Consider the following 14023-nt stretch of genomic DNA (forward strand, 5'->3'; position numbering starts at 1 on the left):
CAAATAACTGTCTATAAAAACGTGCATAACGTCTAAATTAACATATAAATCAAATATAATTTTGTAAACTGCATAAACAATTATGAACAAAACAGCATAATGTATTTATGCATTGCTTAATACAGAACCAAATCGCCGATCACACAGATTGCATTTAAAAACATATGCGATGCAGTGAAATGAAATAAACCTTCACAAATTCGCGTCGTGTTTCCTAAACGTTAAAACTGTTTTAACTTTGCATGACTTTCTTTGCATCTCTTGCATGAGACGCGAGTGCAGCAGTCATATTCGTCCGTGTAAAAATGTGCTGAATATGCGTTCTGTGTGAATGGCTTGGTTTCGGTTTTAACCAAATCAAGATCTTCTACGCACTGAGCTTCTATATTTCTATAATATTTTGAACGAATAACACAGCAGCGGCGCGTCTCGTGGGCTAGACTAACAAAACATTAAAATGCAACAACGTCACTTACATCATTATCACCGCATCTCGCGCGCCACTGATGACGCTCCCTGACGCACTCCTAACATTCGATTGTACCATTTTTGCATTCAAATGCAAAGGTTTATTTTAAATTCGACTAATATTCATTCTTTACTCACAATCTCCTCATCACAGGCAGGCACAGCACTCATTTCGTGTTTGTGTGTGCTGTCTGCGTCACTCATAGCACGTGCCTATATCGTGCGTATATCGAACATTTGTTATACCGTCATCGATACCGTCGATAAATATCGATACCGTTTTATCGCCCAGGCCTACGTTGAAACACTCCGAAAGAAGAAAACGTTAAGGCCGATCTTAAAGATACAATCTGTAATTGATAAAACTACATAACCTGGACCAAATCTTTAATAAATAGACATCAACCATTGTCGCAACAATTCCAGACCGTATCTCGGTTTAAGACGCCTGGGAAGGTTTAGTTATATTCAGATACAATACAATAGAAATTAAGTACTTTTATTATAATTATTATTATTCCACATTGTTATTGATAGCTTGGTAGAATGGCACTTGATAACCACTCGACTTCACATGTTCCTTCCAGAACAGGTAAACGGACAATACGCACAAACAAAAACGAGTCTCTTAGTCTTTGAAACTGATGGGGATTCGGTCCAATGGTGTTGAGTCCAACCGTCGGCCATTTTGGCTCACCGCGAACAACCCTGCGGTTCGTGGTAGAGCTCTGGAAGAAACCGCTAGGGGCGGAGTTATGTAAAACAAGCCAATGTGTGTGGCTCTGCCCCCAGTTGAGCCACACCCTCGATCCCTCCCCTCGTGTCCCCATTGAGGAAGCCGTTGTTTACAGGATTTGCTCAGTGCTGGAAGCGGAGATGTCTAAGAGTCTCCAGGCGGCGTAAGGGTTCAACTCGTCCTGATCTCGACACAACGCCCAAACGTACATCATCCTGAGAACCTTTTCCTGTGGAATGCACAAATGCAACGAATGTGTGAATTTCATGAAAACTTACATTTTTCGTTACAAAATCAAAATATTTGTATTCTGTTTTTCAGATTTTTTTTTTTGCATTAAGATTTTTAATTTTAAAAATATAAAATTTTAATTTTAAATATAAATTAAAAAAAAATCATAATTTAGATTACTCTCAATATAGATTTTTGTTTACTTAATCACTGTAGTACAATTACTTATTTAATTGTTAAATTTAATTATTTGATTAACATTTATTATGATTTTTTTTTTCAAATTAGTCAGAATATATAAATAATATAATAAATTAAAATTGATTTTCAAAAATACAATTCATATTAAAGGAATAATTCATATAGTCATTGTATTTAATTAGAATTATGGGGGAAGATGCTTAATCATATCTATCCATAATAAAAATAATATAAATTAATTAATATAAATAAATAAATTATATAATTCTTAATGGTTTTATAAACAGGTTTTTTTAGGTAAAATATTTTTTTCTTTTGATTTTTGTGGGGTGAATAATGATATTAATAATAATATTATTATTTCTATGAATATTATTATTAATAATATTATCATCTTATACAATTATCTAAAATAAATATTTTTATATAAAATAAATATTTTAATATTTTTCTATGTATTTAAGTAATTTTTAATATAATTTTTATTTTTTTAATTTAAAAACAATAACAATTAATATTAAATTCACATTTAATATATAGACATGTTTAATTGAATATTTAAATATTTTGTATATAGATAGATAGATAGATAGATAGATAGATATGTAACTAAATATTTTTGGGAAATTTGCCGTTTTATTTTATTTTATTACATAAAAAATATATCTTGTATTTTTTTTCCCTTTTGATTTTAGGGTTTAATATGACCTGGACATGAGATTCACCCAACAGCTAATGAGAATCAGACATTTTGCAGGAGAATCTTTATGTAGAAACTAAAAATGAACTTTTAAATGTTCAGATTTATTCAAACACATGACCGCTACTTCAGCCGTGTGAAATAAAACAGCGTTTCTAATATCCACGACTGTCTGAACTCAGCGACTCGAGGGCACTGGACGGCGAAAATTAACTACAAACTCCTAACGCAGAAACATCCCTGGTGTGTCGTTACATTTGGCCTTTGAGCAGATTTATATCCGGCGGCTTCTGCGAACTGCCCAGCCACGGCGGCTCCAGAGGTGATTCACTAGCGCTAGCGGCTAACGTCATCGCTAATGCTAGCGCTCACTCACCGGGTCGCCCTCCACCACTTCACCCTTCACGTTACGGATGACCATCACCAGCTGAGCCTGGAAGGTGATGATGAGAACGGGACCTTGCTCCATCATCTTCCCCATCGCCAACTACAGCGAAAAAAACAACCGAAACGAGTTACTTTATACATCTGGAGAAGAAGACGATGATGCTATAATGAAATTCAGACGCTCCGATATCCCATTATTCTGAATTATACGTCCATCAGGACGCTCTGATGGAGTTACTGGGCCATTAGCATGCAGCAGATGGATGTTATGCGTCTTTCCGATGGTTCTTACGTCAATGTTATCAATGTCCAGGATCTTGGAGTGGAACTGGAGACCCATGGCTTTGGCCTGCTGGATGGGGTGAGCCAGCTGACTGTATGTCTGCAAGCAAAACCAGTGAAAAACCAGCGTTAGACCATCAACTTTACACCAGAATCTGTGACAGCAGAGGTGGTTTGCGGGACACTCACGGCCTCGTAGCACCAGTCCTTCAGGACATCCAGCTCTCCCTGGATCATGGCCTGCAAACAGAGCGAATGTTCAGCTTTTGCTTGCCTTCAGTTTTTCGGGGTTCAAGAGCAAAGCATGCTGGAGGTTCGGGGTCTCACCTCGAGGATGTTGGGCATGATGTCCCGCTCGCACTGCTTCAGGAATGAGTCCTTGTCGAAGTTCGGATCCACCTTTAGGATCTCTGTCAGAACCTCAGACATCTCGGTTTTAGAGAACAAGCCGCCTGAGAAGAGCAGAGAACACTTACGATGATTCATCTGATTGTCCATCTATCTGTCAATCTAGCCATCTGTTATCTGTTATTATTAGCCAAACTGCTATCCATCTATCTATCTATCTATCTATCTATCTATCTATCTGTCAATCATCTATCTATCTAGTCAATCATTTATCTATCTATCTATCTGTCAATCATCTATCTATCTATCTGTCTGTCAATCATCTATCTATCTATCTATCTATCTATCTGTCAATCATTTATCTATCTATCTATCTATATATCTATCTTTCTATCTATCTGTCTGTCTGTCAATCATCTATCTAGCTATCTATCTGTCAATCATCTATCTATCTGTCTATCTATCTATCTATCTGTCAATCATCTATCTATCTATCTATCTATCTTTCTATCTATCTATGTCTGTCTGTCAATCATCTATCTATCTATCTATCTATATCTGTCAATCATCTATCTATCTATCTATCTATCTATCTGTCTGTCTGTCTGTCAATCATTTTCATATTTTGGAAGCTGCCACTGTCTTGGAGGTGGGCTCTTTTGACTTGGTCAGTAAAGAACCAGTAGAAATCACACTAACAATTAAATAAATACATTTAGAACATGCTACCATTGTGGCAGTGAGTTTTTTTACAGACAAGCATCACTCCAGAAATCTACTTTTTGCTGGTTGGCTTTCATTGTTCAGCTTTCTGTTGAGCACAGAACTTGACTGTTACACAATCTATCTATCTATCTATCTGTCTGTCTGTCAATCATCTATCTATCTATCTATCTATCTATCTATCTGTCAGTCATCTATCTATCTATCCATCCATCCATCCATCCATCCATCCACCAGTAAAGCTAAGCAGAAATGCAGTGGTGTTTTTACCGATGATGTCAGTCATTTTGTCAGTGACTGCGCGGGATGCTCTGATTAAGGCGTTGTCACTCTCGTCGTACTTCATCTTCATCTCAAAGAACCCTGGGAGGAGGACAGCTCATGAAATGACTCAGGATAATAACATGGCACATATTGTGAGTCGTTCTCTCAGAGCAACAATCTGACGCTAAAACAAATGTGTCACAACATGCTTCGGGCAACACGCAGCATTCGATCGTGAAGGGAAAACAGTCTCTGAGCCGACGGGCTGCGGCTGCTCGTTACTGAGTCTCATTATCACTGCGCCTAACGAGCCTCTAATTGATGCAGTGAACTCTTCAACACAGCTAACATCCAGAGCCGCTCCTGAACAGAGCAGCTGTGAACATACAGCAGATCCCTGCAGCACAGCGCCATCTATTGATCACACATGAGCATTTCAGTCAAACTCACTGTTAAAAACAACATTGTTGTCCTTGAAGTCCTTCCACTGCTGATACCATTTAGAGTCCTTGTGCAGCACGACACCCATCGCCTCCCTTTAAAATAAAGAAAAACACGCTGAAACAATCTTGGAATACACACACATGCAGTATATATTTTAAAAAAAATTAAATGTATTTACATGTATATATTTATATTCATATAATTTATAATATATATAAATGTATTTAATATATAAACGTAACATATTTTTTCTTAAATATATACATGCATGTATGTGCATTTATATATACATAATAAATATACACAATACACACATATATTATGTAAACAAAACTTTTATTTTGGATGCAATTAATCGCGAAAAATTAATGAGTTTTTTTCTTAATATGTCTTTATAGTTTTTATTTGTTTTATTTCAGTTTTAGTTTTCGTTATTTTAGTATATCAATGGTAAGCATATGTTTTACATTACATTTAGTAGACGCTTTTATCCAAAGCGACTTACAAATGAGGACAATGGAAGCAATCAAAATCAATAAAAGAGCAATGATATGCAAGTGCTATAACAAGTCTCAGTCAGCTTAATTCAGTACACGTAGCAAGTTTTTTTTTTAAATTATATAATAAATAAAAAGAAAACAGATAGAATAGAAAAACAATAGAGCAAGCTAATGTTAGAGGCCTTTTTTTGCTTTTGTTAATTGTATAATAAATAAAAAGAAAACAAATAGATATAATACAAAAAGATAAGAGACGGTAGTGTTAGTTTTTTTTTTGGGGGGTTTTGTTTTTAAAGAAAACAAGCAGTGCAAGTCTAAAAGGGGCCTTTTTTTAATGTATGTTTTTAGTATATTTAATTATTTTAGTGCATCAAGTATATCATATTTTCTATATTTTAGACGTCAAAATAATTTGTCGTGTAGTGATATCATTTACAATAGCATAAATAAATATAACTATAACTAAATATTAATAGTAACTACTAAATATTTTTTGATATTTTATCTGGTATACTGGACAATGAATATTATGCAGCCCAACATACAAAAAAAATAAAAGTTATTTTTCTTTGCAATATGCAACAATATACATTCTTCATAATATTAGCCCTTGAGATGTGACCTACTCGTTGGCCTCAAAAACTTTGGCTTCTGCGCCTCCTGCCTTCGATGAGAAATCGCTCCTCTTCCTCAGTCTGGTGGGCGGCCGGTACGGGCCGATCTGTCCGAGGTCACCGATCTCTTTCTTGACGCTCTCCACACCCTGAGGACAACAAGAGTTGAAACTATTGAGCTATTCAGTTCATTCACATGCCACTTTTACAACATACACGCAAGAAATTCATAGCCAATAACATCATCAGCCTTTCTATGATGTGAAAACTCAATATCATGATACGGACCTGTGATATCGCCCGAAAGGCTCCGGTCTTTCCAAGTTTTTCTCCACCTTTAGACACCGTCTCCGCCGACTGTTTGGCGGATTTGGCCGCTTCCTCCATGCCTTCTTTGATTTTCTTTCCGATGTCTGAGCGTCCGACCTCTTCCAAACCCTGAGGAGAAATGCACACAATCAGCATGAATTAGCTCCTAAAATATTTTATAAATGTATTACAAATATAACGCTTTGCAGAATGTTAAAATAACACAACATGCATTGAATGACAACAACACTGAGCAGTTATGCAAATCACTTCAGTTTAAGACAAGACACCCCAAATGAATAGGGTAAAAAATTTACCAAAAAAATATCACAGTACTTCCCAGTTGATTGATTAGATTAAGAATTGCAATATTTTTTGGTATTACAAGTTTTCTAAAATATTTTGTTTAGATATACACATGAGGCATTATCTAATTAAATATGACACTAATTTGCTAACATTTCCAGAGCAGAAATCTGTAAAGCCAGGTTCAAAATTTGTGTTTCACTTTGTTGATATATTCGAGTCAAAGGTTTTTACAGAAGGGATTTTGGATATATCTTTTATCACTCCAAAAAAATCAGAAAAATACTGTCAATAGACAGAAAAAAAAGTCATGTTTTTAGGAATAAAATGTTGTAAAAAAACAGGTGAATGATATTTATATATATAAAAAAAAACAGTACAAATGTTCAGAATACAAATGGGAATAAAACTGTAAAACTTGGTGCATGTAAGTGCTGCTGAAGTTGAGAAAAACTCATTTTGAAGAAATCACCTTTCAAGATAATATATTGTAATTGAAATCTACAAATAGTGCAGCAATAAACCATGCAAATGATATATGAACAAACCCAACAGTGAAAACCTTCAGAATATAGATAGGAATAAAACTGTAAAACTTGGTGCATGTAAGCTGCTACTGAAGTGGAGAAAAAACTCATTTTGAAGAAATCACCTTTCAAGATAATATATTGTAATTGAAATCTACAGAGGCAAATAGTGCAGCAATAAACCGTGCAAATGATATATGAACAAACCCCACAGTAAAAACCTTCAGAATATAGATAGGAATAATGCTGTAAAAGTTGGTGCTTGTAAGTGCTACTGAAATGGAGGAAAAAACTCATTTTGAGGAAATTGCCTTTTAAGATTGGCATTGCAATTGAAATCAACAGACGCAAATAGACAAAGTCCAGCAAAATAAACAATTTGTATGTTTTCTTTCCATGAGTCTGAAAGAAAACATGTTATAGAAGCAAAACAGACCATATCTCAAAACTGCCTGAGGGTTAATATAGTTATATTAATATAAAATTGGCAGTAAAATTAAATCCATTAAAAATCAGTTTTGTTAGTTGAAATAAAACAAAAATTTCAGCTAGTTGCCAAGCTAAATTTATGTACTGTAACTAAAATAAAAATAAAGTAAAACTATGTAGACATATATTAAAAAATACTGAAATTACAAAAACAACACACACAATTATTAAACATTTAGCTAAAATTAAAATAAACAGAACTTCTAAACATAAAAACTAAACTTTAAAATATTAATAAAATCTATGATAGTATCTCAGTGAATTGACACTGAATTGACCAATGCATGAAAATAAACAATGGTTTTGCCTTAAATAATAAATGTGTTTTCCACATAAAATCAGAACAAAATCCAACAGATTATTTTGCAGCGTAGCCTAATCCTTCGCAGAACATGGCAATACTGCAACACAAACACTCTGCAGAAACATAACGTTCAGCACTTATGCAAATCGCTGCACATTTAGCTAATGAATACATAAATATAAATGTGCTCTGAAATGAGAAAAATTGCACGTCAAGAACGGACAAAAATCAGCGTTAATTACACTCACCTCCTTCACCGTCTCTGATATCGTCCCGAGTGTTTTCTTCAACACTTCAGAAGTTTTAACTGTTTCGGACTCGATGGTTTTCTGGAAGACACCCACAAAAACACAATTTCACACTAGAGAAATGGCATGTTTGGCTATTTCAGAATCACATTAGACATAAAATCGTACATATTTCCTCCTGGCTTGCTTGAGGGCTTCCGATTCCTCTAGTTTTTTGGCCTCCTCGCGAAACTTCTTGATGTTCTCATTCATTTCCTTGCTCTTGGTCAGTTCCTGCTTGAGATTGTCCAGAAACTCTCCAAGGAAGCCTTTCCGACCGCCACCGGAGGACATAAACCTTGCCTGCAGATGACATACATGTAAAAAAAAAAATGCTGTAAAATCACAATCTCCCCCAAAAAACGAATGATGTGCGACACTCACCTGCGCCGTAGCAGCCGCCGGGCCACATATCCTGTACACATGAGCTCTGTCGTATAATGACACATACTGACGAGTGACTAAAAGTGCAGAACTTCTCCTGACACACAGCTGAGGAGAAAAACATGCATAATAATACAGTATTTCCATAATTATGAATGGAAAAACATCATCTAATCACAGTTTTGCCACAGATAAACATGCTCAGGTACTGGTGTCACTGTCAAACAAAATTTTATACATAAATTACTTATATAATCATAAACCTCAGATGCTTCTCCAAGAGATACCATGGTATTTCCATGGTACACGTCCAAAAAGCATGGTAAAACCATGGTACTTTATGGTTAAGAGGTCTAAACACAATCAATTCCTGTCTTTTTGTGATTTGTACATACGTAATGTGATTTAAAAGCTTCGTTTATTATGTTATTATAATATTTAATGTTACATCAAGGCCAGAATCATGTTTCATAAGCATGACTGATCAATCTATTCACATTTCTGCATTAAAAACGCGCGGTTCTGGTGAACCAAGAGCGCGCTCGTGCTGCTTTAATCGCGGACATTGTGTTTATCATACCGATATCAATCGCGTTGTTAATGAGCGCTTAATAAACGGTTTAAATGAGAAACTCACCTGGTAACACTGACACAAGGAGGCCGCCATCTTGGAAGCGCTGCGAGTGACCAGTTTGGCTGGTGACCTTGCGACGCAATTCCGGGGGAGGAGCGACGTCTTTGGGCAGCCAATGAACAGACTCCTGTTCTCTGACGTCTCACCAAGTATGTTTTTAATACACACACACACACACACACACACACACACACACACACACACTCTCACACACACACACACACACACACACACACGTATTACAATTGTACTAATTATAAATTGCATATTTATAGATAGATTAAAGACAGACAGATTAAAGACAGAGACCAATTAAGCTTATTTTTATTCAGATATTTCCCCTCAAGCACAGTAATACAGAATAATTTATCAGTTTTGTCATTAGAAAACTAACTGTTGTAACGGAAAAAAAAGTGTAAACATATTCCTTGCTGTCATATGGCAATGATTTTATTATTTTTTTTCCTTACAGTAACACAATAGACATTTTGCTTTCAGTTGACGTTTTTCATTTCTGTGTCAACTTTACAATTTTTAAAGCAAAACCTAATTATAATGAATATATGAATTGTTGAACATGGAAATTAAGCTTAGACTCAAAGTACCACAAAAAATATTAATAATAATAATAATAGAGAACTATAAACCACCATAAAACATACATACAGCCCTAATGTTGAATTATTACAATGATATGAAACACTATGTCTTGTTTTTTCTTTTCTTTTTTAGTTGGTAGTTGTGGTTGATTGTCAGGCCTTCTCCCAACCCCGCCCCCAAAAACACATCAGCCAACCAGATGTCAACTAACCTGAGCATTTAAAAAGATTGACAGGTAGAGAGTGTTCTGATTGGCTAAAATAAGTTTTCATTCCCTGAAACCCATGATTTCTCACAACATGTATTTTAGTGAAAACACACTTAAAACACCAGGTTTAAAAATCAAACTCATCGGCCGAGTTTTTAGCATGGTCAATATTCATCGTTGAGTGACTTTCGATCATAACGTTTTGTGCGTTCTCGATGTGGATGCACGATGGTTGTTGCTGCTGCCATGCGCCGTGTTGCGGATGCATCGCTCCATGTGACGGAGATGGATGCATTAGTACAGATGGCGGATAAAACGTTATTTTGCTGCATTTCGCTTTCTTGTCTCAGTCGCGCTAATTTTTCCATCTCTCGTCGCAGCTCCACATTTATGGCGTTCTCCTCTTGTAGTCTCTTCTGTTCCTCGACTAGTTTCTTACGATGCTGTTTGATCATCCAAATCTTCTTTTGACTTGCTACTTTTCCCGGTGCGATGGCCTTTTGGGCGTTGCGTTCGAACATTCTTCTGCTTTCATCGAGAGGGACCTTCGTCTGAAGCACCAACGGAAAACTTTTGCGCAACAAACAGTTCTTGCGAGGTAGCAGCGGAATTACGGAATTTATTTTGTGGTGGTTTTCCAGCGAATTCACGATCTCTGAATCGGCGCTGGTCGCGCTGAGGTTGGAGTTGAAGTTTTGGGTGAGCAGCAGCAGCGTGAATGCCGAATTCTCGATGGCGTCCTCCATACATCGCAACGTCGACATTCCTGGTTGTGCGAAGTCGTCGGAAAACGTTGCACCAACTCCAGAAATTATACGTTCAAGTTTGTCCTTGAGTCTTTGCGCCTCGTCCGCGTCTTCAGCTTCATGCAGGATCACAAAGTCGTAAAACGTTTCTTCTACGTCGCTTTGACTAGGTTCTGGAGAGCTAAAACTGATAGGTTGAGTTGTCGGTTTGTGATCGTTAGTGTTTAGTGGTTGAGCTCGAAGTTTGTCGCCATCATTTGGGGCGGACGAAAATTTGAGATTCGTGTTTTTGGATGTCACAAGTTGGGAGCTTCCATTGCGGTCTAGACACTGCTTCGACTTTGCCGCGTCATTAACTTCCGCTGTCGGTAGCTGGTTCTTTGCACAAATATGTCGTAGTTGGTCTTGATTGGTTGTAGTTTCACCATCTGTTGGTGTTCGTAGACTCATCGGCTTTGATTCTTCCATATTGGATTCTGTAGCAGTTGGCAAGGTAATTTCAATACTGTAATGTGAGCTTGATTGCTGAGATGATGGAGGGCCATTGTTTCGACCTAGCGACGTCAAATTGTAGGTTTCGGTAGGAAGTTCGGTGTTGGATTCATTGATAACGTCAGGCCTGCAGACTTACTTTACTTCCTCCTCGAAGTCTAAAGATAGCAAACCAGCCATTCTGCTCGACGCAAGAGCTTTGCGGTATGCTTGATCTCGTAGCGACTTGTCGCACAATCTCTCCTGCACCAAAACGGCAAAAATTCTTGCGATATCCAATAACACATTGGCGTGTGTTGACTTAAAACCACCAATATTGGCGTCTGTTGATGTAAAACCACCAATGTGGCTACTGTTCACACATTCTCCGTGCATTTTGACCATTTCGGCTAAGTATTTTCCAATGCTGCTGTTGCTGTTAGCCGTTAGCTTAGCGTGCGCCTCTCCAATCCTCTTAAGGAGAATCAAGCACATGGCATTCACCATTTCCTCGGCCCGTGTGTGGACCATTTTGAACGTCAGGCTAACCCATCGATCCTGACCAGCCTGGGAAATTATCTCAAATGCCTTGGCGAGATTCGCGAATCCTTGATCCACGAGCTCCGCTCCATCGTCTGCCATTGTTTACGCAAATACGGGCTATCATATGTGAATATGTGCTCTCATATGACATGTTCAAGCCATTCCATTCAATCCGAAGTCACTTAGATGAGTGTGAGCTCCTGAATGCTGAAAGACAAAGTGAAGTCTATTTCAATATTAATTGTGATATTTCCCAAGCTAACAAAATATATTCTGTGAACGTTTTGCTAACAAGTTTTTAAAACATTATTTCTGAATGTTCTCTGAACATTCTGAAACGAGTAGTAACATTTCAAAATATCAGACTATCAGACATCAGAATAAAAATCCAACTGAAATGTTTTAGAAACCATTTTGTTTACATCATTCCATGAACAATGCATCAATAAAATTTTTGTGCTAACGTTTTGAGAACATTATTACCAGATAACTTTGAACAGGTGTTCTATTAACCTTACTAGAAGAACTTTAGTTCATAACTTTAAGAGAACCTTACCAGAACGTTAATTGACTAGATCATATAAAAAATGGCGTATGAATAATAACATACAATATCAAGACTTGAAAATAATCCCAAATAAGTGTTTAGCGACTTATTAGTTGCCGTCTTCAAACAGCATAGTCTAAATAACAGTCAGACCAAATAATTAATAGGTAAATACTAGCTACATCACTCAATGTATTTGATAAATATGATAAAGAAACACAAAAGAACGTGTGTCTTACCTTTGTAATAGCTCTGCATTCATCCAGAAGCAGGAACTGAGAAACAGAAACAGCAGAAACGGCGAACCTGTAGAAATGGACTGATTATCAAACATAAAGTGGCTTATGGTAACTTACCGGCTGTTTTATATCTAAAACATTAAGTGACACATGGGTGTTTTAAAGCATCATATGATGCGATTTCAAGTTTTCCTTTCTCTTTGGAGTGTTACAAGCTGATTGTGCATAGATAAGATCCCTGAAGTTGCAAAGACTAAAGTCTCAAAACTAAAGAGATATTCTTTATCAAAGTTAAGACTCTGCCACCCCCCCCTAAAAACGGCTCGTTCTAACATGCCCCCACATATCTAGGTCACTATGTGGGAATATTTGCATAATGCCGCCCAAATGTGCACGCAAAGAAAGAAGGCGTGGTTTCAGTAACCGCAGTTAGTGTTGAAGCAGCCATGTCAGGGAGACACTGTGTGTTTCTAGGCGAAAGCAAAAGCACTTTATTTGGCCTTCCGAAAGTAGATGCATTTAGGAATCTTTAAGATTACTTACAACAGAACAGCAATGCATTTTATGGACGACCGTTTCGTGAACCTAGGAGAGGAGGTAATTCTGACTTTGCTATGACAATCTGGCGCTTCTGAATCAGCTACTGTTTTGTTATTAGTTTAAGAACCCTTTCGGGCTCTGTCTTTACATTTATTTTGAAAGCTGAAGCTGGCGATTATGGTAAGGGACGTTACATTTCCGACAGTGGTTGCGGTGTTCGGCCAATCACAATGCACTGGGTCAGCTGGCCAATCAGAGCAGACTGCGCTTGTGAGAAGGAGGGACTTTGTTGAAAACTAAGCGTTTGAGAGAGGCGGGGCATAGAGGACCTACAATAATGTACAGTATTTGAAAAATAATGTGTTTTTTGAACATTAAAGCATGTCAACATATTCTGTTACACCAAATACACAAAATAATGATCTTTAAAAAAGCATCATATGACCCCTTTAAAGACTGCTTTCTCTTGTAATGCGGAAGAAGGTAAAAAAATGTGGACTTCTGTAGGACTTCGTCGTTTCAGGTGACCAGAAGATGGCAGTAAAATTGACTAGGAAAAGTTTTGAATAGAAGAACTACGTACCTGTTGAGCTTGTGAATTTTCCTTTACGTTGTTTAGCATCAATTTTAAAGTAAATAGGACTCGTTGTTTACTTGACCATTGTTTAAATTTTTTATTTAAATTACTGTGGGCTTTCATACATATTCCATGCGCTACTGTAAATAACTGTAGGCTTTCATACTGCATATTCCATGCGCTACTGCAATTAGTTTAGGGTACATTTTGCTAAATAAAAAATATATATTACCATTATAAAATAACTGAATTTTTCACGTGTGATTTTAATATTTATATTTGTAAAAAAATAAGTTTTTTTTAGTTCTCAAACTATATAACATTAGGATTTAACATTAAGAAAAAAAGTTTATATCATTAATTTCATAAATTTACTGTTTGCTTATTACTTGACGTTGAATATATATTGAAATA

General features: G+C 36.6%; 1 protein-coding gene and 1 pseudogene across 1 annotated transcript; both read right to left on the reverse strand.

Annotated features, from left to right (window-relative positions):
• Positions 1 to 770: 770 nt before the first annotated feature.
• Positions 771 to 9222, reverse strand: LOC107660209 (mitochondrial import inner membrane translocase subunit TIM44-like). Its single transcript, XM_016449465.1, has 13 exons — positions 9142 to 9222; positions 8505 to 8612; positions 8250 to 8423; positions 8082 to 8162; positions 6187 to 6336; positions 5911 to 6047; positions 4791 to 4876; positions 4347 to 4439; positions 3333 to 3457; positions 3195 to 3245; positions 3016 to 3105; positions 2713 to 2823; positions 771 to 1433 (listed from the first exon to the last, which is right to left on the reverse strand). Exons 1-13 carry the CDS (start codon positions 9169 to 9171, stop codon positions 1314 to 1316), a joined length of 1356 nt encoding a protein of 451 aa, XP_016304951.1. The 5' UTR covers positions 9172 to 9222; the 3' UTR covers positions 771 to 1313.
• Positions 9223 to 10073: 851 nt separating this feature from the next.
• Positions 10074 to 11817, reverse strand: LOC107660211 (TIR domain-containing adapter molecule 1-like; annotated as a pseudogene).
• Positions 11818 to 14023: the final 2206 nt, after the last annotated feature.

The sequence above is a fragment of the Sinocyclocheilus anshuiensis genome, unplaced genomic scaffold (assembly GCF_001515605.1).
Source record: "Sinocyclocheilus anshuiensis isolate Anshui unplaced genomic scaffold, SAMN03320099.WGS_v1.1 scaffold1413, whole genome shotgun sequence".
NCBI classification, from domain to species: domain Eukaryota; kingdom Metazoa; phylum Chordata; class Actinopteri; order Cypriniformes; family Cyprinidae; genus Sinocyclocheilus; species Sinocyclocheilus anshuiensis.